The 27,243-nt window shown below is 49.1% G+C and overlaps 2 protein-coding genes and 1 non-coding gene across 5 annotated transcripts; all 3 read right to left on the bottom strand.

Moving 5' to 3' along the window:
* Positions 1–4,805: 4,805 nt before the first annotated feature.
* Positions 4,806–23,982, bottom strand: Ptpn6 (protein tyrosine phosphatase non-receptor type 6). Of its 3 annotated transcripts, XM_076852607.1 has the most exons (16): positions 23,860–23,981; positions 16,543–16,665; positions 16,087–16,281; positions 11,707–11,896; positions 11,439–11,555; positions 11,223–11,336; positions 10,946–11,042; positions 10,236–10,315; positions 9,892–10,041; positions 8,402–8,533; positions 8,115–8,269; positions 6,107–6,174; positions 5,849–6,000; positions 5,660–5,751; positions 5,152–5,293; positions 4,806–4,971 (listed from the first exon to the last, which is right to left on the bottom strand). In XM_076852607.1, the coding sequence occupies exons 1-15, from the start codon at positions 23,871–23,873 to the stop codon at positions 5,179–5,181; spliced, it is 1,794 nt and encodes a 597-aa protein (XP_076708722.1). In that variant the 5' UTR covers positions 23,874–23,981; the 3' UTR covers positions 4,806–4,971; positions 5,152–5,178. The 3 variants fall into 3 exon arrangements, with proteins under 3 accessions (XP_076708722.1, XP_076708721.1, XP_076708723.1); XM_076852606.1 differs by having other exon boundaries at positions 4,806–5,293; positions 23,860–23,982; XM_076852608.1 differs by lacking the exon at positions 23,860–23,981 and adding an exon at positions 16,755–16,916 and having other exon boundaries at positions 4,806–5,293.
* Positions 23,983–24,561: 579 nt separating this feature from the next.
* Positions 24,562–26,696, bottom strand: C4H12orf57 (chromosome 4 C12orf57 homolog). Its single transcript, XM_076854092.1, has 3 exons — positions 26,109–26,696; positions 25,639–25,815; positions 24,562–24,796 (listed from the first exon to the last, which is right to left on the bottom strand). The coding sequence occupies exons 1-3, from the start codon at positions 26,158–26,160 to the stop codon at positions 24,645–24,647; spliced, it is 381 nt and encodes a 126-aa protein (XP_076710207.1). The 5' UTR covers positions 26,161–26,696; the 3' UTR covers positions 24,562–24,644.
* LOC143398699 (U7 small nuclear RNA) lies at positions 26,428–26,489 on the bottom strand. Its single transcript, XR_013091303.1, has one exon. It is a non-coding gene; the product is annotated as a U7 small nuclear RNA (small nuclear RNA).
* Positions 26,697–27,243: the final 547 nt, after the last annotated feature.

The following is a 27,243-nucleotide window of genomic DNA, read 5'->3' as shown; positions in this document are numbered from 1 at the left end:
ATGCCTGTGCTCCAGGTTCTTATCTGCCAGCAGAGGGCGCAAGGAGTCTGGCCTACGCTCTCCAAAAGAGGACCAAAGCTGGGAGCAGCAGGCCTCAGATCCAGAGGCCCAGCTATACCCACTACACCCCCCACCCCCCGCCGCCCTCCATGTCTACCACCCCACCCCATTTATCAACATCTCCTTTTTTAAGGCTAAAGCAGCTGTGGTTTTGCTGAGCCAAACTAAAAATCTGATGACCCCAAGGGGACTGCTTCCTTGGTAACAGACCTCTGTGGAATTGTGGGGAGATCATGAGTACCAACAAGGGACCTCAGCAACATTCAAAAGCCCTGTGGGTTGTGTTGCCTGCTGTGGGCTACCTGCAACTTTGAATTTTACAAGGTGTGAGGTGCAATTTGCAGAGAAAACCTGACCTAAAAAGGTGGGCTTCCCACTCCTGCAGCTCTGGAGCCCCATCAGAAAAGCAGCCTGGTTTTAATCCATTGAGAAGCTGTCTCACATTTCCCAAGACAGCCTTCACTGGATCTCAAGCACCAATAAAATGAAGTCTGCTTATTATACCTAATCCCACTATATCCGTACTCTTGTCCTTTGTCCTTTTGGGGGACAACTCTGGGGATAAAGGAATGACAAGATGCATAGTAAAGGAGAAAGTAAACTTTAATAGGGTCAAAAGGGGCAGGTCTAAAGCCTTTAGGGTTTTGAAAGAAGTAGACAATTTCTCCATGCCCTGAGGGTTAAATGTGGAGAAAGGAAAGGGAGGTGAAGTGTAGCAGCCACTCTCCCTAAGGTAAGATTTACGGATAAAAGGTCAAGGGAGGAGCTGGTGTGGCTCAGTGGTAGAGTGCCTGCCTAGCATGCAGGAGGCACTGTGTTCAATTCTCAGCACCATATAAGTGTAAAATAAAGATATTGTGACCACCTAAAACTTAAGAATAAAAGTTTTTCTAAAAAAGATTCAAAAAAAAGGTCAAGGGACCTGGATTAGTCATCTACCTATTACCAAAACACACTTCATTTCTTTCAAGTTCCCAAAGTGGGAGGACAATGGAGGTACCTGGGGAATGGGGAATAAGTATGTTTCCAAATCTTGCTGCTTCACCAGGGGCAGCCATTTTGTTTCCCTTTCCATTGTTCCCCTTTTCCTAGTCATTTACACCCTCATCAAAAGGGGAAAGGTTCATAGCTTGTCAATCAGGAGGTCTCCATGGTCTTCAGAGCTCCAGGAAAGTCATTGCTGAAAGAACCAACCCGGGGGCCATCTTTACCAGACAGTGTTAGGAGCTTCACAAAGACCATCCAACACTGTACTGGAAGATGGACCCAGAGCCGGCCAACATGGAACTCCAGGCTACAGTTGACCAGTTGCTACAGGGACCCTGGCTGCAAGCCTGCTGAGGCCTCCTGAGAGACCAAGAGCCAGTCCCAAGCTCAAGGTCAGCAGTGAGTGCTGGATAACACATTGGGATTGGACAAGGGCTGGAGCCATTGTGTTCCCTCAGTGGGCAATCAGCCAACCAAGAGCCACCCCTCCTGCAGCACCCTCAGCTCAAGACATGGGGCTTCCAGGTTATGTGGGTGGGGGTGGGGTCACAACCAGCTGCCCCCCGCCTCCCCGGACCTGAGCGGATGGATGGGAAGGAACATAGGGTCAGGGGCCTCCATCATTACCCGGCAGTATTAGAGACTCCCAACCACCCAAACACTGCTGGGTAAGACGAGGGCCCCCACCCAGCGTGCCCACCTCCAGTCATCAGGCCCAGCCCCACACACTCTGCTGAGAAGCTACAGATCCCTGGTTCCCATCCCCCCACTATCCGTGTCCCTGGGGATACTTCCGGGTGAGCCCTGCTGCCCACCACCAGCCCCACCCTGAGTGGTTAAGATTGCCAGGACCCCGGCAGGACCTCAGCAGTCCCTTGTCCTTCTGTTCTCCGCTTCTGAGCCCCTTCCTCTGCCACCTTTACAGCCTGTCCCTGCCCCCAACACACCCAATTCACTGACCCTCAGCCCCCACTCTACAGTTTTAACTCAGCCCCAGGACCCCTTGCCTGGTGGCTTTTACCTGTCACCAGGCCCGCCTGCCCCCTAGAATGTGGGTGCCGAGGAGAGGAGAAGAAGGAGCGTCAAAGCCCCGATTGAACGCCCTAGAGCCAGCCCTGGCTTCCACTCTTCCTTCTTCCTTCTCTGCCTGCCAAGCAGCACCAGCGCCTCACCTGGGCCCCGCCCGCCGCCCTGCGCACAGGTGTGTCCTCCTGCCATAGGCTGCCCCCCTCACCGTCTTAACTCCTTCTCTCCCAGCATCAGCCACAGTCACCTCCTCTGAGGCCTGGCCACCCACTAGGCCTTTCACTCTGGCTCGGTGGCCTGTTTCCTCCTATCTGCCTATTCTCTCCCCAGTCTCCAAAGGAGTAAAGGAAGAAACTTTCCTCAAGTCCTCTCTCTGCCATGGCTACGCCTTCAGGCCTACTCCCTCCTCTGAGGCCTCTGACCCTGCCCACAGCCAGACCTGGAGGACTAGAATCCCTGAGGTCAGTGAGGGGTCAGCTCAGCAGGGTTTGGGCTGTGCCCTAGTGCAGTGCTGGCCTGAGCTGGGCAACCCCTGAGGGAGAGGGGAGAGAGGAGACCCTGTCCGGCCAGTGAAAGGAAGGCAGGTCCCGGCAGGTGCCTCCAAGTCTTCACCCCTGGTGTTGGGGTTCCAGCCCCACTAGAGGACCCAGCTGGCCTGACCTTTTTGATTAAAGCATAGAGCTGTTTTCCAGCAGTCCTGGGAGGAGGAATATTCATGCTGCACTCATTCTCACAGACCCACCTCACAGCGAAGCAGAGTCCAAGTCCCAAACCGAGGGCAGTTAGCCCAGGGGCGGTTTAGAGGGGTGGGACCTGCCTTTCTTCCAGTGCTGCTCAGGCGTTGCCAGGCACAGGGCCCTGAGGCCCACAGGTAATGGCCCCACCCACCCACCCCCTGGAGGGCCACAGCTCCAGGAAGCTATTGTGTGGCTCAGTCGCTGAGCCAGGTCTGCTCTCTTTGTTGTGCAGCCTCCTCAGCACCTGCCAGTAATTATTTGGTTTGTGAACTACTTCAAGATTTGTCTCCCTGACTAACCTGAGTTCCAGAGGACAGAAACCATCATATCACCATCATCCCCAGAGAACTGGTTCTGTGCCTGTGATATAATGGACACTCAACCTGTGTGTCTCAAGACCCACCCCATTTCCTTAGCCTTTCCAGTGGTGGGGGCCGGTTCTTCCGCAAGTGTGACTCACTAGTTCAACCCCCCAGGAGACTTGGGTTTTAAATAAAGGAATTCCACTTTGGAAGGAAAAGGGGACAAAATAATAAACAGGTCTGTGAGTCATCCTGCTATGCAAACTGCCAAGAGGGTGAGGGCCATGGTGACCTTAGTGGTAGGGGGTGACTGGGCCCTTTTTAGCTTCACAGGATCCTGTGTACCCCTCTTTACCTTTCTTGACCCAGATGAAGTTCATGCTTCCTAGCCCTTCCTGAAAATCTTAGTTCTTGAATCTGGAAGCCAGCAGCAGATTGTGTTATGTCCCTCTTAGAAAGACTTCCAGATGCATCTTCAGGATAAGAAGGTGGGCTCTGGGGCCAGAAAGGCTGCATTAAAAATCTGAGCTTCATAGCCCAGTAGTCCTGTGACCTTAAGCAATTTATTTGATCTCTGTTCCTCAGTTCCCTCCACCGTAAAATGTCAAAGGTACCTAGATTGAGAGCTGTGGTATGGCAGCAAACAGGTAAAGCACTGGCTTAGCATGTAGGAGGCCCTGGGTTCCATCTTCAGCACCAAAATAAAAAGGCACCTAGAGTGAATTAATTGTGCAGTCTCTTAAACAGTGCTTGGGCACATGGCCAGCATTTAATGAATTATTGTTGTCATTGTTATCATCATCCATTATCTCAATGATCTTCACTACCACCCTGGGGAGGGCAGAAGAATTAGGATCACACTCAATTTTAAAAAGAGTGCTGGGAGTATAGCTAAGTGGTAGAGCACCTCCCCAGCACACTAGAAGACCTGGATTCTATCCCAGCACCAACAAGAAAGAAAGAGCTGGGTGTGGTGGCACATGCCTAAAACTCCAGCAACTCAGGAGGTTGAGGCAGGAGACTCACAGTTCAAAGCCAGCCTCAGCAACTTAGTGAGGCCCTGAACAACTTAGAGAGACCCTGCCTCAAAAGAAAAAATAAAGGCAGGGGTTGTAGCTCAGTGGTAGAGCACTTACCTCGCATCTGTGAGGCACTGGTTTCAATTCTCAGCCCCACAAAAATAAAAATAAATAAAACAACGGTATTGTGTCCATCTACTAAAAATAAATAAATAAAAGGACTGGGGCCATGTGTGGTTGCACACGCCTGTAATCCCAATGGCTCTGGAGGCTGAAGCAGGAGGACCACAAGTTCAAAGCCAGCCTAAGCAACTTAGCAAGACCCTAAACAACTCAGTGAGACTCTGACACTAAATAAAATACAAAACAGGGCTGGGGATGTGGCTCAGTGGTTAAGCGACCCTGGGTTCAATCCCCAGTACAAAAAAAAAAAGAAAGGCTGGGGATGTGGCTCAGGGGCAAAGCACCCCAGTTTCAACCTCTGGTCCCCCCAGGAAAAAGGAAGAAAGGAGACCAAGGAAACTCACACTGGATCTCATGCCCATGTGAAGCCACATGCAGAACCAGGAATCTGTCTGACCCTGAAGGCACAAAACACCACCTTGGCCCCTCCCATCCAGAGTCACTGGGCAAGGAAGACACACAGTCCAGTCAACACATAGTGATTCAGAGGTTTATTTACAAGAATAGAAGAACCTGGCTCTACCTGGAGCCTTGTTGAGCTATATACAGGGTGAGGGGAGAGGCAGATAGGGGCACAGCCATTTAAATTACGACAGAATAGGGGTCCTAAGTTCTCACATGAGTGGGTTCATTCATCTGCAGGGATCAGGCCTGACGCTGCAGAGAAAAGGGAGGAAGATGTCACAGTGTGGATGGAACAAGGGGAGGGAAACAGGGAAAAGGTCTGGGAACATGCTGGAAGGGCAGGGTGAGGCTCCAGCCACCCCATTCATCCTTGGAGACAGGGGAGTGGGCGGGGGAGGAGTCAGGGAGGAGTCCACACAGAAGGGGCCGTACCACGGCCACCTCTGGATGGTGCCCAGCTCACTTCCTCTTGAGGGAACCCTTGCTCTTCTCCTTGTCTGCTGACCGCTGTTTCTTCACTTTCTCCTCCTTCTTGTTCTTACTGTGCAAGTTCTCATACACATCCTCCTTGTGTCTGTGGTAGGGGTGGACATATAAGGGCAGTGGATGTGGTTCAGGAGACTGCAGGGTGACTTGGCACCCACAGTCCCCTCCAGTCACCCCATCTCACAAGTGAGCAAACTGAAGCCAGGTAAGCAAGGCGACCTGGTCACTGTCCCTTCACTGCTCCCATGGGAGCAAAGAACACATCTCATACATTGTTGGCACCTGGCACAAGCCCACACATGGTGGGCACTTAGGAAATACTTATGCACAGAGGTAGTAAAAACCAAGCTTGAACTTCAACCCAAGTGTTTCCAACTGCAACACTTGTCCTCTCCAGAGACGGAGGCTCAAGCTGAGCAGGAGAATGGAGAAGATGCTGGGAGGGGTCACTTACTTGGAGGAAGTCCGGGAAGCCTTGGCATGGGCACTCCTCATGGCCGGGGGGTAGGTAATGTTCCCATATTCTGACTCCTGGCCCTTCTGGGACTGTGGGCAGAGGTATGGAGGGAAGGCAGTGATCCCAGTAGGGCCAGGTGACACCTACTCTCCCCTATGACCCCAAGTGACCCCATTCTGCATGCACCTGAATGACTTCCAACTTCTTCTTGGTGGTTTCAATGAACTGGGCAATGGCCACGTAAATGAACTTGTATTGAGCCTCTGTTTGCACCATGCCTGAGCGCTGCGCCCGAACCATCTGGATTGTCTTCTGGATGTCAATGTCACAGTCCAGACCTGGGTAGGGATAGTGGTTAGACCTCAGGCCTAGGTACAGGCAGAGGCCAAGAGGCTTCCCTGCCCCCACCAGGCATGCCCACCTGCTCCCCCAGGTGCCCCTCACCCTTGGTGGAGATGCTCTCCATGAGCATGTCGATGACAATGATGGTGCCTGTGCGGCCAATGCCCGCGCTAGAGAGAAGGGGCAGCTATCAGAGGTCCAGCCAGCCCCTCCCCCAGAAGCAGGGAGCCATGGGCTCAGCCCTATCCCTGGCGAGGATGTAAAGAGCCTGAAGTTCCAGCCACTTGAGGTAATGTGCCCAGAGCCACTAGGCAAGCCAATGCAGATGTGCCCCGCTCTGCACCCATGGTTCCACCTCAGCTGAAGGATTCGCTGGCAAGGGCCTGGGTTGCTGAGGCTGGGGCCTCCAGACACATCCATCTCCCAGCACTTCACTCCTCTACATCCTGCTCCATCTCATTCCTGACTGCTGGCTGCCCCCACCCCTAGAGATCCAGGACCCCCAGCTCCCACTATTGTCCTCAGGCAGTCTGGACCCTTCCCCATCCTGCCTTTTAAGAGTAACATTTGGCAGGGGTATAGCTTCCCATGCAAAAGGCCTGGGTTCCAATCTCAGCACTGCAAAAACAAAAAGTGGGGGGAAGGGAGAGTGACATCTGCCTCTTCTTTCCGTGAGCTTCATTTCCCTTTTTCTTTAAACCCTGGCAGTAGGCTATGGGCAGCACTTGGGACAGCAGGGTACAGGGACCACTGGGGTCAGCAGTGCAGTAGGACGTCTCCCTTCTCCTGCACACTCTGCCGGTGCCTGCCCTTGAGAAAACAGTCCCTGGTGACCTTGAGGCCCACCCATAGCAGGGCCCATCAGGCTGGTGCCCTGAGTCTGTCTAATTTCAAACCCAGATTGTCAAAAATAACCCCCCCTCACCCACTTCCTTCCTGTAATGTCTAAATAAAGACTTTGGGGATTTCAAGAATGGGGGAGCGGGTAGCAGTAGGAGGGGTAACTCTGGGGATGGACCTGTCTGTGGGAGGGCAGAAGGCAGAGCCTGGCTGAGACAGCATGGGGGTACCTCCACATTCAGCCCACCCAGCCCTGTCCCAGAACAAACCATTGCTAGTAGGAAGGAGGAAGTCTGAGGCCCTAAAGGCTTGGGGTCACATGGAGGGGACAGGAAGGGAAGAGGACAAAGCAGGTTCCCATTTTACCCATTCCCTGCCCAACATGAGTTACTAAACTGTCAACAGCCCCCATTTTTGGAGAGTTTAGAGTATTCCAGATGTAGTGATAGGATGTCATTTAAGTCTCATGACACCCTATGAGCCTGATTTTACAGACAAGAAATCTGAGCATCAGAAAAATTAAGTAATTTGCCCAAGAACACCCAGCTGATAAATGAAGGAGCCAGAATTTAAATAAGCAGCCTTTGTCCAGGACTGCGTATCTACTGCCTCCCAACATCCAGGCCAGGCCAATGGGGTAGGCTCATTTGAGGAACCCCTGATCCTCCTGGATGAACCCTATTTCTCTATCTCAGCCAGTACGGGAACAAGTCTCCTCCATATGAACATAAGGATCTTCAGAGGAGCTCTGGGTGCATGGGCCCATCCCAAAGACCTTACCCACTGACACAACTCTGGGGAAGGGGGAAAAACAGTGAAGGTGAAGAAGCCCAAGTCCCCAGAGCTACAAATAGAAAAAGACAAGGGTCATGGAGTCATACTGATCCCAAATGGAAGGTAAAGAAGAAACTGGCTGAGGAAAACCAAGAAAAAACAGGCAGCCAGGACCCAGGTCTGCTGCACCAGTCCAGACTCTCCCACTGACCAGCTGGCGACTGGGCAAGTCACAGAGTTGGCTTCCTCATCTGTATCTGGCAGGGGTAGACTAGATGGCACCTCCAGGGAGGTCTCTCGGGGAGGCACCCCCAGCCAGCAGTGGGACTGGTTGCAGCTAGATCCACCCACATGTCTAAAGCCAGGAGGGAACCCAGAGAGGCTGGGGCTGGGGGAGATAGTCAATGATTTTGCAGCAGCATAGGCACTTTCTTAGCTCTATTTGCTTCCCAGCTGTTATTTTTATTACCACTGTCATTGCCGTTATTATTCTCACCTGCAATGCACAATGATGGGCCCTGCATGAGGCAGACTTTCCTGCCGCTGGTTGATCTGGTCCAGGAAGCTGAGGACACCCCCAGGCTCACTGGGGACCCCATGGTCAGGCCAACTCAGGTACTGGTAGTGCCAGATCTCCCGAACCAGGTCCCCCTGGGTCAAGGACATGGGGTCAGTGCTCCCTGCTCCTATGTAACACCCCATCCTGCCTCATCCCACACACCCAGAAGAGAGAATGAGTCCAAGGAGGGGCTCTGGGAGTGTGCAGGGCCTGATGACACTCACATTGTCCAGTGGGGAGACCTGTAAAGTACGGAGTTTGTATTCTGTTGTGTCATGCTCTCCACAGTTGACCACAGAGTAGGGTCCATAGACACGCTGAGTGCGTACCTCTGGCCAGTAGGGGACACATTTGTTCTGAAAATGGAGGAGAATGGGGAATGGAGAATAAGACACAAGAAGCAGAGCCCTGGGGCTATTCTGGATTCCACTCTTAAGTCTTGAGTCCCTGATGCTGGCCCAGACATTGTTGAATGAATGGATGAGCTGGCTGAGGGTCAGAAGACCTGGAATCCAATCTCAAACCAGCTACCTACAGGTGGTATGACCTGACCAGCCACTTGACCTTACGTTTCATTCAATACCCATTGAGGTTGTGTAAACTGGGCTGGAGTTACAACACAAGAAGCAGGATGCATGTGGCTTAGTGGTAGAGAGTAGGTTTAGCATGTGGGTGGCCCTGGGTATTCTATTCCTAGCACTACAAAAAAACAAAAATCAAGTAAGACACCATCCAAACCCCAGTGCCCCTAGGAGCTCACAGAAAGGGGAACAGGGGAACAGTGTGCTGCTCAGGAGTGTGGCTGAGGAAGAGGTTAATTCTCCCTATGGGTTAGAGAGGCAATCCAAGATGGTGTCACAAGGAGGTAGCAGATGAGTGGGTCCTCCAATATGAGACCTCTGAAAAGAGAAAGTAATTCCAGGCCAAAAAAAAAATGAGCTTGTACAATTCATGGGTACCTGAAAGAGCCTGGTCTGTTTGGAGGCAGGTGTATTATAGGGAAGTATGGCAATTGGAGGGAAGCCACCAGGCCTTCAAATGTGACTTCATCCCAGAGGCAACTGGCAGCCTTTGAGATTTCAAAAAGGAAACAACTTGATCCAGTTTGTTTTGGGATGGAATCATTTTGACTACGGCATAAAAGAGGAGTTTAGAGGGAGGGAGCAGGCTCCAGAGAGATTGGAAGTAGCACAGCGAGTAGACAGAGGGGCAGGGGAGGAAAAGGTAAGAGGGATGTTTGCCTTAGCACACATTAAGGAGAGCAGTTTTGTGTTTGTTTGTTTTGTTTTTTTGCAGTACTAGAGATTCAACCCTAGGCCTCACACATGCTAGGAAAGCATTCTAATTCCCAGCCCCTAAGGACAGTTTAAAGTCTGAGTCTCACATGATTTTATGTACCTGTGTGTGGTACTGAGGATTAAATTCAGGGCCTAAACATAATAGGCAATTGCTCTACCATTGAGCTGCATCCCTTGTCCTTAAAGTCTGAGTCAAGAGCTCACAAGGGTACAAGGTTGAAAGTAGGAGTCTGAGAGTCACAGTGTATAGTAGAGACTTTGTCTCTAGACTTCAATTTCCCAACAAGCATCTAACTCTTGCCCTTGAGACACTTTTACACCCTCGCATCTAAACTTTCTTTGGTTTTATGGTGGTGAATAACAAGTACTATGGAGGGAATTTGGGGACTAGCATGATGGCACAGGGCTACGCCTACCCGGCCTTTCTCCACCTCTCGAGTGGTCATGACGATGACGCGGGTGTTTTCCTGCCATACCATCTGCCAGAAGTCATTGACTGTGGACTCCAGACAGCCCTGGCTGGCGATGTAGGTCTTAGAGTTCTCATCGGGGCTTAGCAGCTGATTCTGGATGCAAGTGCAGAGAAACATAATCTAGGACTGTGAGCCCCATGGCCCGGACAGGCCCGGTACCACTCCACCCTCTCCCACCCTAGACATCAGCTTTGGCTTTGCCCAGGTATTTCTGGATCCTGGAGCCCCCACAGGACAGAGAACTCCCAGGGTCCAGCCTTTACTCCCACATGACCCACACCACCAACCTTGACATAGTTGGCATTGATGTAGTCTGACCCAGGGATGTTACTGTCCCGTCCCTGCAAGATCACTCGGCTATGGTCAACTGGACAGGAAAAAATAGCTTGGGTCAGCCAAGGACTTACCACCCACTGGGCCACACCCTTCCTAAGCTAACAGGCCATTCTTGCCTCAAAGCCATGAGGCTCACAGGGGATTGCAGGTGGGCAGGTGATAGACCTGTCTGGGGTTTGAGAAAGAGGCTTCATAATGAAGGTGGCTGGGCATGACGGTACATGCCTGTAATTTCGGCAACTCAGGAGGCTGAAGCAGGAACATCAAAAGTTCAAGGCCAGCCTCGGCAATTTAGTAAAACCCTGTCTCTAAAGAAAAAGTAGAAAGGTCTGGGGATGCAGTTCAGTGATAACATGTCCCTGGGTTTAATTCCCAATACCACAAATAAATAATTATTAATTTTAAATTGTAAAAAAAGGTTGGCTATATAGCTCAGTGGTAGAGCACCCCAGGGTTCAATCGCCATATCATAAAAAAGGAGGATGGTGATAGCTGGAGGCAATCTGCTTATGGGGAGGCTCCTGGGAAAAGAGGCTTCTTAGAGGGAGATGAGCTGTGCTGGGGGTGGGCAAGTGGACCCTCTGAGTGGAGAGTAGGCATTCAGGGAGGTTGGCTCAGGAAAGAGCAGTCTTGTGGTGAGTGGCAACTGCCTGGAACTTACAGGGGAGAATGTTCTTATATCGGTTCTTGCTCTTATTCTCTGGCCGCTGCCCTTCCAGCCGCTGGTGCAAGTTCTTCACCTCCTGTTTCTGTAAACTCTGAGAGGTGAGAATAGGAAATGAGCACTGGCCCAAGAGGGTGACTGGTGGTAGAGATGCTATGGGGGCAGATCAGTATTGAAGGTGCCTAAAGAAGACAAGGGACACCTGGGACCCCACACCAGGTGACTGCTCCACCCACCGCTGCCATATCCCATCCCTGCTGTTCTCATTGCACACCTCAAACTCTTCCCAGAAGCCAGCCTTGGCTGTGTCCTCTGACTCCTGCTTCTTATTCAGTTCCAAGACCCGGTTCTCAATGTCAGCCGCATTCACCCGAGTGGCATAGTAAGGCTGGGGTTGGTGAGGGTAAGAAGTCAGCAACTTAGAGATCTCAGAATCCGTGCCAGGGGATGGTCAGAGGAAGAAAGGAGACAGCAGGGTCTGCCCCCTCACCTGCCGCAGGTAGACGAAAGCTCCTGAGGCCTCCTCAATTCCTGTTTTTTTGAAATGCTCCACCAGGTCTGTTAGGCTGTCAAAGGTCTCCGTGCCACCCACAGTGTAGCGTCCACCCTGAGAGGCATCAAGTAGGATCAACCCTCAGGGCCTGGGTCTACCTGCCCGGACCCATAGCCTTGGATACAAGCCCAGGCAGTCCCTCCCCACAGCCCAGGCCCTGGACACAGACAGGAGCTCCAGCATGATGCCTCTCCCACTGCCTTACCTCACACATGACCTTGATGTGAGTGACCCTGAGTGGGGAGCCCGGGCCGGCCTTGGGCTGGTCGCTGAGCACGGACAGCACAAAATCACCAGGCTGGCTGAGACTCTCACGCACAAGAAATGTCCAGGGTTCACCCTTGGCCTGCAGCAGTGCCTCTGCCTGTCCTCCAGACATGTGGCCATGGTACCACCTAGAGAAGGAAGCATGAAGGAAGGAGGGCCCCAAGGGAAGGTAGAGCAGAGTATTCAAAGCTCGGGTGAGGGGATCAGTACCCACTACCCTCTACATGCCCAGGCCCTGTGCTAGATGCTTTTAAAAACACCACTATATTTGGATTTGTTACCATCCCACAAAAATGCTGAGAGGAAAAAGCCAGGTGGACCATGCCTATAGTCCCAAATGCTCAGAAGGCTGAGGCAGGAGGATAGAGAGTTCAAGGTCAGCCTCAGCAACATAGCAAGACTTTCTCAAAAATAAGAATGTTCATTAGTAGCATTTATTCCCATTTTATAGATGAGGAAACTGAGGCTGAACATTTGGAAACTGGCCCCAGGCCCTTAATTGATAAGAGTCAAACCTCAAGAACTCTAACCACAGAGTAGGACATGGTGGCACATGCCTATAATCCCAGCAACCCAAGAAGCTGAGTCAGGAGGATTGCAAATTGGAGGCCAGCCTCAGCAATTTAGCCAGACCCTGTCTCAAAATAAAATAAATAGGTCTGTAGCACAGTGGTAGAATGTGTACTCAGCATGCACAAGGCCCTGGATTCAACCCCTAACACCAAAAGAAAAAAATAACAGAGTTCTAATCAGACTTTGAATCCAGAGTCCACCTCTGAAAGTTTCAGACAGACAGAAAGGCAGGAGGCAGTATCCAGAATAGTTAGAGGGATGAAACCAAGGAAGCACCCCCATGAAACATGGGGGAGACAGAAGTCAGAAAGGAGAACTCCCCTAGGGAAGTGGGGATCACAAACACCCTTGGAGAGAGGGGTGTAGGAGCTGGAGGGTACCCAGGATGATGTCACTGCAGGGGAGTCCAGGCTTAAAAGGGCTCAAAGGGGCCATCGAGGCAGAAAGCAGAACTAAGGCCTTTCCCCGAAGTACAACCCCTTCCCAGGAGGAAACTGCAGCCCCACAATGCCCAGCCCCACAGGAAACCACGTGATGGAAAAAACACAAAACTCCTTCTGGGGAGAGAGTGAGAAGTGAGGTTGTGAGGTTTCCTCAGCCCAGGGACAGGGGAAGGGGGGGCCATTTTCCAACCGCAGGGATGGGGGAAGAAAGGAGGGGGCCAGTCTGTCCTGACCCATCTCACCCCTGCCCAGAGAGCACTACAGCTCAGAGACATCCAGGGTCTCCAGTCCAGGCACAAGCACCCCGGGGAATACCATACCACCCTTCAGAGACAGGCCAGAGCCCTCCCCCAGGCAATGGGGAGGGGGCTAAGCCCCTTCTCTCAGGGCCCAGGATGAGGAAGTCCCCATGCAAATGTCAAGCTGACCACAGTCAGAGAGCACGCAATTAAGGGGACAAATGCAAATTCCCACAGAAGAGGAGGATGTGCAGCTAAAGGCAGGGAACACAAACAGAAGTTCGGAGAAAGAGCCTCCCACATGCTGCCAGGGTCAGGCTTCCTAGCTCAGGTAAACCAAAGTACCCCTGAGAGTCACCTGTCCTTATCCTTGCCCACCTCAGCTCTGCCCCCACTTCCCTCCTTTGCTTCTCCCAAACTCTTCAAAGCCAGGCCTCAGCCTGCTGTCCTGGGTACCTTGGCAGCTCCACCTTCCTCCTTCAACCCACCCAACACCATCTCCTGCTCCTCTATAGCAGCCAGCCTTCTCCTCCGCAGAAGAGAGGACATGGGGAGCAAAAGAGGGTCTGAGTGTCCAAACCCCTGTGAGAGCTGCAGGTGGCAGATGGGGGCTTGCAGGAAAAAGTAAAGAGGGTGACCATGAGTAGATCAACAGAAATCCATTTCCAGGCTTCGCTACTAGAAGAGAAAGTGTCTCAATGACTTTATATTGATTGCAAGGAGATCTCTAGAGGTGGGCCATGGCTTTTACCTCATTTCACCTTAACTTTATCCAGTTCTTTCTTCTTCTTTTTTTGGAAATACTGGGAGTCAAACCCAGGGCCTCATGCTTGCTAGTCAAGCATTCCACCCCTGAACTACATCACCAGCCCTTTATATTTTTTTATTTCGAGATAGAGTCCCACTAAGTTGCTGAGACTGCCCTTGAATTTCTGATTCTCCTGCCTCAGCCTCCCAAGTCTCTAGGATTACAGGCATGTGCCCCAGTGGCCAGCTATTTCTAAGATTTAATCAATGACTTGAACAAAAATCAAAAATATTTGTCTTTCTTTCTTTCTTTCTTTCTTTTTTTCTTTCTTTCTTTCTTTTTTGGTACCACATTGATTGCACTTAACCTCCGAGTCACATCCTTAGCCCATTTTTATTTTTTACTTTGAGACAAGGTCTCACTAAATTGCTTAGGACCTCGCTAAATGGCTAAGCCTGGCTTTAAACTTTCGATCCTTCTGCCTCAGCCTCCAGAGCTGCTGGGATTATAAGCATGCACCACAATGTCTGGCTTTAACAAAACAAACAAACAAACAAACAAAAATATATATATATATTTTTGTTGTTGTTGTTGTTGTTGTTGTTGTTTTGTTTTGTTTTGTTTTTTGTTTTTTTGTTACCAGAGATTGAACTCAGGGACATACAACCACTGAGCCGCATCCCCGGCCCTATTTTGTATTTTATTTAGAGATAGGGTCTCACTGAGTTGTTTATCATCTCACTTTTTGCTGAGGCTGGCTTTGAACTCTCGATCCTCCTGCCCAGGCCTCCTGAGCAGCTGGAATTACAGGAGTGCACCTCTGTACCTGGCTTTTAACAAAAATATTGATACAAGTATGTAGGCACTGAATCTCAAAACAACGGAAAACTTAAGCGGCCAACTCAATGGTAGAGCTCATGCTTGGTATAAAGGCCCTGGGTTTGATTCCCAGTACTGGGGAAAAAAAAAAAAAGACTAAAAACTGCAGGATCAAGGTTCAAAATCACTTCAACAATCAATACATAAATAAAGGACAAGGGTAAGTTGGTCTGGCCCTAGGAGTCCATGGGATAAAAAGCCTAGGTTTGTTCTGCTGCCCTTTACCTTAACAGACTTTGTTATTGAGATGTAACAGCTAAAATGAGCCATGGTGGGACTGAGGTTGTAGCTCAGTGGTAGAGCGCTTGCCTAGCATGTGTGAGGCACTGGGTTCGATCCTCAGCACCACATATGAATGAACAAATAAAAAATTTGTTTTTTTAAAAAATTTAAATTTTGTAAAAAATCCATTGGCAACTAAAAAAATTATATTTATATATATATATATATATATATATATATATATATATAAATAAATAAATAATTTATATATATATATATATATATATATATATATATATATATATATAAATAAATAATTTTTAAAAGTGAGCCATGAGGACTGGGGATGTGGCTCAAGCGGTAATGCGCTCGCCTGGCATGCGTGCGGCCCGGGTTCCATCATCAGCACCACATACAAAGATGTTGTGTCCGCGGGAAACTAAAAAATAATAAATTCTCTCTCTCTCTCTTTAAAAAAAAAAAAAAAAAAAGTGAGCCATGAATTTTAAAAAGTGAGCCATGGTGTAATGAGGAACATTTATGTTCCCCCTCCCCTCACCCATGCTTTGGGAGAACCACATAGGGATAGTCAGCCCAGTTATAGGGGCCACACCTTTGCAGCAAAAGTATGGAGGAGCTGTTTTGAGTATTATCCTATATCCAGAACATTACACCCTGTTTTCAATTACCTATGTTTGGGCCAAAGGACTGGCCAAACTCTATCCAGTCCCAAAGGATAAACCTACCCTCAAGGGGTTGCAGACAAAAAGCACTGAGTGTCCTAATGAAAGTGAATTGAGTGACCATCCTCAACATCAACATCTCCTTATACTAAGCAGGCTGGAGCGGGGAAGTAGTAGGAAAGCAGATTCAGCTCCATAGAAGGAAGAGCTTTCTAGAAACAGAGCTGACCTGCTAAGAAATGCCAGCCAGGAGGAGTGGCCTCCCTGTCACTCAGGACTGAGTTGCCAGGTGAGAGGGACCCTGGAGAAAGGCAAGGTAGACCTCTCTTGCTTCCTCAGAGGCACAGGGGAGGGGGTTAGTCTTATGAGTCACTAGGACATGAGGAAAGACGCTCAGAACCCTGAGATGGAGCAGGATGGGGAAGGGATTGCAAGCAGACGGTGCCAGGGGACCAGGTGCTCGCCTCCCTGACAGGTAGGGAGAAGGCAGCTGCCTCCATAGGGGAGAGGGTCAGGCTGGGTGCCCCTCACCTCTCACTGGTGGGGTCGGAGCAGTTAAGTGGGTACTTGAGGTGGATGATGGTACCATCGCGGTCCTGCAGGACGCCCTGCTGATGGGTGTAGTACTCCACCAACTCGGTCAGCGTTGCAAACTTCTCCCCTCCGTAAAGGTCGTAGAAATCCCCTGAGTTCTGGATCCGAATATGGGTCACCTGATCCCCCACCCTGCAGGGCAACAGGCAGGGAGGCCAGTGGGTGCAGGAGCAGAGGTGGGGTTGGGTGGGGGACAGCTGGGGGTGCCGAGTTTGAGGCACACAAAGGCAAGGGATGGACACAGACAGGGATAGGAATGTGCTGGGGTTAGGGACAAGGATATGAAGGAGGCATAGGGTCTGGGGAATGGGCACTGCCCTGGAGAACCAGGAAGGAGTGCTCAGAGACTGAACTGGCACAAAAAAACTGCCAAAACACTGGAGGGTCACTTACCTGACAGAGAGAGAGAAGTCACCCTGGTTCTTGCGACTTGGCCGAGCCAGGAAGCTTCCATGGACCCCTCGGCCCTTGAGCAGGGTCTCTGCATCCAGTCCGCTGAGGTCTCGGTGAAACCACCTGAAAGGTCCCCCACAGAGTATGAGGAGAGGTCCCTTGGGCCCCAGGGCTCCATTGCCTCTTGCCTTCTGTGGGTTCCAGGCCCTTACCTCACCATCCTGGGGGCTCCAGAGAGGAAGGGGGTGCAGGGAATTGGGAGGTGCCACCTGTCTGAGCAGGCGGAAAACTCTGGGGCTAATCCTCAATCCTGGTCCTCAGCGTCCTAGCCACCTCGCTACCTGACCCCCCAGCGGTCCTGGTTCTGGGGCTGCCACTCCACTGGCCTGGGGCAATAGGGCGGGGACAGGAAGGGGCGCGGCCGACCCCTTGGGGGAACTCACTTGTACTTCTCTTTTCAGAACAGAGCAAGGGAGAAGCAAGAGGGTGGCAGGGCCGGGGGAGGGGCCCACTTCCCACGCGTCTGCCATCAAAGGCTCAGGAGCATGGCACTGCGCATTCGTGAAAACTCAAGAAATAAGGACACACATGTGCCTTGGACCCTCCAGACCAAGTTCATGCCTCACACACGTGACTTCCCACAATTCCACATCATTTCTGCCTCCTCCACCAGCTGCTTCTACACAGCCTTTGCTGGCACAAGTTAATAATAATGGTGACAGTGACAACTATCATTTAATGGAGTGTTACTACACACCAGAATCTAGTAAAATATTTTTCACATGCCTTTTGTGAATTATTCCTCACCTTAGCCCTATGTCCCTACTATCATCTTTATCCCCATTTTACAGATAAGGAAACTGAGGCTCAGGGAGTTTAAGGGGCCATACAATTAGTAAATGGTAGTTCCAACCAATGATTTTAATAATATGCCAGCCCTCAGGGCCTCAAAGAACAGAAGTTGAGAGACCCCATGTCTAAAGTCACTGCCTTGGGAGAGGACAACTCCCTAACAGCAAAACCTTGCAGAAGCTTAAGAGAGGGAAGGGTGCCCTCCTGCACCTATCACACCTCTGAAGGAACAGACAACACGAGCCCTGCAAAGCCCTGTCAAACTTGAGCCTTTTCTACTTCCAGTCCTTAGGCCTTTGCCCTGTCCCAGGACTCAGAGCAGGCGCTTGTCTCCTGGGGTCAATCTCCCTGCCATGGCAGACATTCTCAGGACTGGTTGACAATTGAAGCTATAAGAACTGAAAGTTTGGGCTGGGGTTGTGGCTCAGTGGTGCAGCACTTGCCTAGCAGGTGTGAGGCACTCGGTTCGATTCTCAGCACCACATATAAATAAATAAAATAAAGGTCCATCAACAACAACAAAAAAAAAATTTTAAAGAAAAGAACTAAAAGTTTGTCTGTACATGAAATCCCAAGTACAAACACAAACACCATCAAGCCAAGACCAGAGGCAAGTTGCTCAACAAAGGACACAAAGAAACCCCTATTGGTAGATTCCCTAGGGACAGAGATGGGAGGGATCACACATTGTCATTACACCTTTACTTAAATTTTAATTTTTACAGCACCAGGCACTGAACCCAGGGCCTTGTACATCCCAAACAAATGGTCTGCCTCTGAGTTATACCCCCAGCCCTTTTCTTTGTTTTATTTATTTATTTAGAAACAGAGTCTCATTAACTCATTAAGTTGGTAAGACTGGCTTGTGATCCTCCTTTTGCACCTCAGCTTGCTGCATAACTGGGATCACAGGCATGTACCAGTGTGCCTGGCATCCTTACACCTTTCTGAATGTTGTAAGGGGCTAAGATTGTACTCAACAGTAGAGCACTTGCCTAGCATGTGTGAGGCCCTGGGTTCCATCCCAGAACCACACACACAAATGTTGTATAGTAGTTATGTGTGACCTTTATAAAAATATTTATTTTTTATAAAGGTCACACATAACCACTATACAACTCTCTCCCATCACTATAAACTGACTGGGAGAGAGTAATTTCTAGGAAACATTTTAGGGGTGCTGGGAACACTTTTTCTCCATCTGGTCAGTATTTACGTAAGTACATTTAAATGTCAAGTTAAGCTGGGAGTATAGGTCAGTGGCAAAGCACATACTTAGCATGTGTAAGGTCCTGGGATCCATTCTTAGCACCAAAATAAATTAATTAATAAAAAGTGTTAAAATAATCAGGTAGGCTTAATATTTTATTCATTATGCATGTGATAACTCAACAAAAAATAAGAGAAATAGCAGGGCACAGTGGTGCAACTCGGGAGGCTGAGTCAGGAAGATCATGAGTTCAAACCTAGCCTTTGCAACTTAGAGAGGCCCTAAGCCACTCAGTGAGACCCTGACTCTAATAAAATATTTAAAAGGACTGGGTATGTGGCTCAGTGGTTAAGTGCCCTTGGGTTCAATCCCTGGTACCCAAAAGGAGAGACAGAGAGAGAGAGAGATAAATAACAAAGTGGTAAAGCCCAACACAGTCTTAGGGTGTCACTCGGTGGTAGAGTGCTTATCTAGTATGCACAAGATGCTTGGTTTCATCCTCACCTCAGCACTGAAAAAAAAAAAAAAAAAGAGTGTAATATCCCTATGACAGCATTCATTTTATCACTTTTGAGAACATTACTCAAGTATCATTTTTCCCCAAAAAATTAAAATTGTTTTCTCTTTTTTTTTTTTTTTTTTTTTTTGTACCAGGGATTGAACTCAGGGGCACTTAACCATTGAGCCACAGGCCCTTTTTTTAAAATTTTATTTAGAAACAGCAACTCTCACTGAGTTGCTTAGCACCTTGCTAAATTGCTGAGGCTGGCTTTGAGCTTGAAATCCTCCGGCCTCAGCCTCCTGAGCCACTGGGATTAGAGCCTGGTTTAACCTTTTTGGTATTTCTCTCTTATGGCTGTTCTTGGGAAGTTGCTTGGTCAATTTGTCACATGGTTCAACTTTGACTACACTTTCAGTTGAGACATTAAACCCTGAAAGATCTGGAACTCCCATGGACTGCCCACACCAAGAGGTAGGAAGAATATGTACAAAGTTGGTTCCACCAACTTTGGAGAGAAACCACTGACTGACACACCACTTCCATGTGCACAGTCCCACCAGACCCACTTCATGATCCAGGCGCATCCACAAATATATCTACTCTGGGGCAAAATCCCAACATGGACACACAATTCTGATTAGAAACTAAATTTCAGGTGCATGCTCAGCATCAAATACCCATTACACCCATAACATTCTCCCTCCAAGGTTAAATCCACCTGGTGGCAAGGAACAAACTAGGCACCCAAAACTCCTGATCCATGGAAGAGGTAGGAATTTCTTCCAGGGGTATCAAGCCAGAAGACAGACTGATACTCAGATGAAATTCATAGTCCCCCTAGGCACAGTGGTGCAAGCATGTAATGCAAGCAATTTAGTAGGCTGAGGCAGGAGGACCAAAAGGTCAAGGCCAATCTCAACAATTTAGCAAGGTCCTGTCTCAAAATAAAATAAAAAGAAACAAGCACATAGCTCAGTAGTAGAGCTAGCAAGTTTGAGACCCTCAGTTCAATTCCCAGGACAAATGAAAAACAAAACAGCTGGGCACAGTGGTGCATGGCTATAATCCCAGCATTTGGGGAGGCTGAGGCAGGAGGATCATAGGTTCAAAGCCAGCCTCAGCAACTGAGCAAGGCTCTAACTCAGTGAGACCTTGTCTCTAAATAAAATATAAAAAAGGGCTGGGGATGTGGTTCATTGTTTAAGTGCCCCTGAGTTCAATCCCCAGTACCAAAAAGAAAACCAACCAATTAAAAAAAAAAAAGTATAATCCTGCTGTCCCTGGGCAGGAAAATAAAGAATAACAACCCTCCCTTATGATGGCATAGTACACTGAAGTAGACAGAACACTTGCACATAAACAGTCATCCCTCTTGGACCTCGGACAGCTCAGTAATCATTCAGAAAAGTATTCTCTTGGAAAGCAGGAAGACAGAAATCAAGATCAGTGGTGATGCAGGAAGACAGGCAGCCTGGAAGAGCAAACAATGTGAAATAATCTTTAGTCGTTGGACTTTTCTGAGCCTCAGTATCCCCATCTGATAAATGTGTTTAATAATATTTTCTAAATATGATGTAAAATGTTAACCCAGTAATTCTGGAGGCTGAGCCAGAAGGATTCCCTGAGCCCAGAAGTTGAAGGCCAACCTGGGCAGCATAGTGAGAACTCATCTCAAAAAAGAAAAGCCAGGTGCAGTGGCATACACCTGTAATCCCAGTGGCTTGAGAGGCTGATGCAGAAGGATCACAAGTTCAAAGCCAACCTCAGCAACTTAGTGAGGTGAGGCCCCAAGCAACTCAGCAAGACCCTGTGGCTGGGGATGTGGCTCAGTGGTGAAGCACCCCTGGGTTCAATCCCTGGTACACACCCCCCCCCGAGAATGAGAGAGAGAGAGAGAGAGAGAGAGAGAGAGAAATAAGATGGCAAGTGGTAGAGTTCAAAAGTTCAGAGACTCCTGAGATGAGGGTGTCCCTGGGCCAGGGTGAAGACAGGTATCCTATCAGGTTGCCTCACATAGTCAGCGGTCGGTATCTGAGGGTTTCTCATCTGCGGGTTCAACCAACCATGGATGGAAACTATTTCTCTCTATATATATGTATTTATTTGTTGGTACTGGGAATTTTATTCAGAGCTGTTTTACCACTGAACCACATTCCCAGACCTTTATATTTTTTACTTTGAGACAGAGTCTCATCAACTTGTTTAGGGCCTCACTAAGTTGCTAAGGCTGGCCTTAAATTTATCATTCTCCTGCATTAGCTTCCCAAGTCAATGGGATTATAGGTGTGGGTCACTGAACATGGATAATGGAAAATTTATATGTTTTCATTATATCTGTACTGAACATATACTTTTTTCTTATCGTTATTCCCTCAATGATACAGTGTAACAAGAATTTACATAGCATTTGCATTGTATTCAGTATTATAAATATTCTAGAGGTGATTTAAAATATACCAGAGGATGTACAAAGGTTCTATGCAAATACTGTACATTTTATTCATTCATTCATTCACTCATTCATTCATTCACTCATTCATTGGCGTACTAGGGATTGATCCCAGAGGCTCAAGCACTAAGCTACATCCCCAGTCTTTTTTATTATATTTTGAGACACGGTCTTGCTCAATTGCAAAACTGGCCTTGAAATTGCAATCCGCCTACCTCAGCCCTTCAAGTAGCTGGGATTACAGCCATGCATGCCATGGCTCACGTTATACCATTTAACCAAGACACTCAAGCATTCATAGATTTGGGTATCTAGGTAGTTCAGGAACCATTTCTCCATCGATGCTAAGGGACCGCTGTATTATTAATTCTCATTCCAACCTTATTTGGATTTTTTGTTGTTGTGGGGGGGTACTGGGGATTGAACTCAGGGGCACTCAACCATTGGGCCATATCTCCAGCTCTATTTTGAATTTACTTAAAGACAGGGTCTCACTGAGTTGCTTAGTGCCTTGCTGTTGCTGAGGGTGGCTTTGAACTAGAGTTTCTCCTGCCTCAGCCTCCAGAGCCACTAGGATTACAGGCTTGCTCCACCGCACCCAGCCCTATTTGTTTATATTTATTGTCTGTTACTGAGGATTCTACTTCTGAGATGTAGCCCCTGCCACACCCGTATACACACACACTTTTCATTTTATTTTGAGACAGGGTCTTGCTAAGTTGCTGAGGCTAGCTTCAAATTTGTCATTCTCCTGCCTCGGCCTCCTGAGTAGCTGGCACACAGGCACATACCACAAACCCTATTAAGTTGCACTAGCCCAATTTTAGAAACAAAAACGAAGATTCAGAGATGTTAAGTAACAGCCAGAGTCACAAGCTAATGAGTGGGAAGGTGAACAAACCAAGTCTGTCTGGTGCCAGAGCCTGTTGCCCTGTCTACCACACCAACCACACTGCTGTGGGCAGACATGGGTACTAGCACAACCCATCATGGAAGATGGAGTGAGTAGGTGTTCCCCACAGAGGCAGGAGGCAACCTGAGTTAGCATGAACAGATGCACTTGAGCAGAGACCAGTGTAAGCAGGGCAGTGTGGCTGTAACAAATCTAGAGAGGCTGGGACCAGATTCAGAAGATCTCATATGTTTAGAATGAAGAACCAAGAAAGGATTCAGCCCTGGGAGAGGTCTTTTGAGCCACTTGATGAGAAAATGATCATGGAAGGAGTATGGAAGGCTTGGGAACTAAAAGAGTCCCCATTAGTGGGGCTAACAATGACAAGGCATGTAGTGAGGGAGACAGTGTAAGGCAGAAATGACACATATGAATGTAAGAAGCAAGAATCAGCAGGACTGGGGTGGGGGCAACCAATACACGAAGTCACCAACATTGTGTATGCAGGTTTTCACACATAATATCCAAACTCCAACAAAGGCTAACTTACCCTGGTCCTCCTTCCTCTCTATGGGTTCCTCTGCTATAGGCACACGATCCTTTTCCTATGTGTTCCCACAGCAGGCTTTATATTCACCATTTCCCCTGCACAGAGGTGCTTGACTCCTGTCAGTTCAAATGTCACCTTCTCAGGAAGCCCTCCCTGACTCCACCAGCTAGTAATGTCACCAGTCTCTTGTTAGCACATGAAGTTGTTTCATTTCTTGTATAACATTTCTGAACATCTGAAATAATTCTGTTTTATTGCATTATCTGTTCAGTCTGTCACTTTTCACTGGAATGTCAGCTCTGGGGGAGCAGGGACCATGTCTATCTCATTCACTCCAGTATCACGAGCATCTTTTTTTTTTTTTCCACCAGAATCTTAAACATACCTGGCAGATAGCAGATACTCAACATGTACCCATTGAATGAATGTTGCAGGGGAGGGGGAAGTGAAGGGAAACAAAATGGAACCAAGGCCAGAGGTTGGGAAGTGCTAGAAATGGGAGTCTTCTCTGGTGTGCCTTTCAGACTATCATGTTTGAGGTGATATGAACTACTCAGGGGAAAAGGTCCTAGATAGAAGGCAGAGAAGAGGTCCAGAGATTGGAGATAGAAATGTGATGGTGAGAAAAGATACACATCTATCAGGGGAAAAGTGTGAAAGAAAAAGGACAGAGAAGCATGAATGAGCCTAAGGGTCTTTATATCTTGTGGTGAGGAGAAAGTCCGCAGGGACAGGAAACAGGCATGGGCAGGGGCAGCAGCAGATTATAATCATGATCACACACCTGTTGGGAATAAACACGAACAATGTCCCTCCCTCCCAAACTTACAGACTTTGGAACCCAGTGGTACAGAGGACTTACCCACTGGACAGCATCTCCTTGGAAGGATGGGGGAATCACAGACAGAGGGCCACAGGGGGTGGGGAGGAGCCAGTGACACAGTTGTGCACAGTGGTCCAGGAAGGAAGAACACGCCTGATCTCAGCCACTTCCTCCTCGATCCAGCCCTCCAGGCCAACAGCACTGAAAGGACTAGACCCTGAACTAATGGTCTCCGGGGAAAGAACAGGTGGGGCGGGGCTGGTCTGAGACCGCCCACAGCAGCCTGCTCACCCCCGCTACCCGACTCTAGTCCAACAGGCAGCCTGCCAGTCCAGGGCTTCCTTCTCTTAAGAGGGGAGGAGCTACCTGCAGCTCCACCTGGAGTGCCAGCTGATAAAGCAGCTGCAGGTCCAGTAGGGGCAAAGACCAGGAAGTAATGCTGGCCAAGGGAATACCGACCAATGGGGAACCTCTCAGTCTATGGAAACCAAGGAGTTCAAGGAAAAACCCCCGGAAACCCATTTCTCAAAGAAGGAGGTGCCACCTGTGTAGACCCACCCTCTCACCTGCCTTTCCGTGAGGGGAGGAGCCTTAGGCTCTCACTGGAGTTGGGTTGGGCACAGCAGGAAGTTACAAGAAGGACTTTCACAAGGGAATGTAGCAACCTGGAAAGGCACAAGGAATCCAAGGAGGTTGGGGGATAGGAGTGGGTTGTCAAGATCAAAAAAGACTGACACAGGATTAAGTCACAGGTACATTTATTTTCCTCTGAAACACCTGAGGTTCTTCCTCTCCCTTGCAGCAGCACAGGGAAAGGCCAACTCTCAGGAGGCAGCCACGCTGCCACCAGAAGCAGGCCCATGGGGCGGCAGCGTCATGGGTGGTAAGAACAGAGCCTTCAGCTTTCCTGACAGGCTGGCAATCTCAGGATCCTGGGCTTCATAGGATTTAACCAAGCGAGCAAACTTAAGGACACCTGGAAGAGGGAGTGGACAGTCAACTCACATTCTGGGGCCCAGTGTGACAAAGACAGCTAGTGGGGGGTGGAGGGTGGCTTGAATATGAAATACTGGCTCTGCAGGGTTTGGATCAATCACTTCTGGTTACAAAGGGATGGGATGCAGTGAATAAAAATATTCCAGAAATAGTGTGCTGCTCAGTCTGAGGTGGGCCATTTTAGCACTAGTCACAAGAACCCCAAGTATGAACATCCATGAGATCCCATATCTATAGCGGGACACAGGAAGACAGTGAGGCAGCTGGACTGAATCAATGCACACGCTTGGGAAATTCAACCTCTAAGCCTTGAACTGATTAGCTGAAACACCTTTCAGGAACTACAGAAGTGTACTGTCATGCAGACATCTTGCTAAAACTACCAAAACGACGGGGTTCAAGTTCCTAGTACTTGTTACCCCGGACACTTGTTTTGCTTTAAAGTCTGTTCCATCTTAATATGGAAAAATGGTGTGACTATTATTTTACTAATAGTAAAAACAAAATGCACTTAGAGGGCTGGAGTCGAAACTTAGCGGTAGAGCTCTTGCCTCGCGCGTGTGAAGCACTGGGTTCGATTCTCAGCACTATATATAAATAAGTAAATAAAATAAAGGTGCATCAACAACTAAAAAATACTTTTTTAAAAAATGCATTTAGGACGTCGCCGCAAAAGTTCATGGTAGGTCTTGGGCTGCGTGTGCCAATACTGTTAGATTGTGGCTGCCGCCGTGTGGCAAGAAAGAGGACGGCAGCACTGGGGCCCACACATTCTGCGCCCTCTCCCCCAACCACCCCACCGCCGACCCGCGTCCGACCCACCTTCCCCGTCGCAGCTGAAGCCATAAGCTTTGATAACCTCTTGTTGGATCTGCGTGGCCACGGGCAGCACGAATTGCAGCATCTTGCCCATGTCGTTGCACGCATTGTCTCTAGCCTCATCCATGCGCACGGCGTTCTCCGGGGCCGAAAACGCCTGGATCACCTCCGCCAGGACCACTACGCACAAGATGCAGCCCAGGGAGGCGTCCCGGGGTGGGCGCCGAGACATGGCCGGCAGGCCCAGCAGAAAGCGCAGGGAAGAGGGCGGGGAATTAGTGAATCGAGAACGTAAGTAACCCGGTAAAGCTCATAATCCGAATTCCACTAGGAGCAAGGACCCCACATAGGTGGAGGAAAGGGACAGTATGCCATGCCCTCCGTCCCCGTTTCCCGCGGAAAGTGGCTGGGTCTTTGGCCCAGTAACCCCCACCGCAACAGGCAACCCAAACCATGACTAAGGTGCTTCTCACCCTTGGCCTGCTCCGCGCTCAGGGGCGCGGGTTGGGCCGCGGCAGACGCCATAGAACGACAAAAGCTGCACGTGCAGCGAAGATATAAAACAAAAACGAGAAATGAAAAACCTAGACAAACAAGCCACCTCCTACAGCAGTTCTCAAGGCTGGTGAAGGCGGAGGGGAAACAGCATCATCCGTAGCCGGAAGTATTAGCTGAGCCTTAACCTCGGTGACTGTAAGTTCCCTACTCTGTTTTGTTCATCCTTATCCGGGAAAATAAAGAACTGCACCAGCCGGTAAAAGCAATTCTGTCGTTACAGACAAATCTTGTGAGAGGGGCTTTCCGGCAACTGCCAGAAAGCCTGCTAGACAAATTCTAAAAGAGCTGCAACACTTATAAAAAAAAGCATGGAGCCAACTTGGGGTGTACATTAACTCCACTATTAGTGAGGGTGAGATCAAAGTGGTGCTTTTCGAACCCCTGCTAATGTAGAAGCAATAGGACATATTATGACCTTTGGTAAGAAAAACAATATTCTAAGGAATTTACTTAACTGATTCATTTCTAGAGTTTGTGAATGTTTGATTTCATGTATGCAAATGAGCTCTATGCTGACTGGCTGAGAAAGCAGCCAATCACAGCCCCTTTCTTAAGAATCAAGACAGTGATTCGCAGCATGAAAGCTCAAAACGAGAACCCTTCGGGCCTTTTAAAATGGCCTTGTATAGTTGTAGGTAGTGCTGCATAACGCTCTATATCCTTTCCCTTCCAGGCGTTTGGAATTCTCACCCACTGAATGCCAAGTCCTAATCACATGAGTTTACTGAAGCTACACTCATCTCGCTCGCACTTCATAATGTGCCTCAGACTATTCTCGGAAAGGATTCGCGACCCTGACGCTCTCATTAGAGGCCTCAGGTGGCACCTAGTAGAATCAGTGACGGGAACACCTCCAAGATTTAAGTAGTTTCTTTGATCTGGGTTTGCCAGATGTAGGCTCATCCCAGGCCTCTCCTTGCTGGGGTCAAGGAAAGACCTAGCACCATAGTATACCATTGCCAGCAGAGCCAAGAATCTGAGTTCTTCTGAGGTCCCTGTTGAACTCTTTTGGGTCCCTACACCCAGTTCCTTAATAATCCCATCCCTTCC

This window comes from Callospermophilus lateralis, chromosome 4, assembly GCF_048772815.1.
Source record: "Callospermophilus lateralis isolate mCalLat2 chromosome 4, mCalLat2.hap1, whole genome shotgun sequence".
NCBI classification, from domain to species: Eukaryota; Metazoa; Chordata; class Mammalia; order Rodentia; family Sciuridae; genus Callospermophilus; species Callospermophilus lateralis.
Note: the sequence above shows the minus strand (reverse complement) of the source record. Positions and strands in the feature narration are given on the sequence as shown.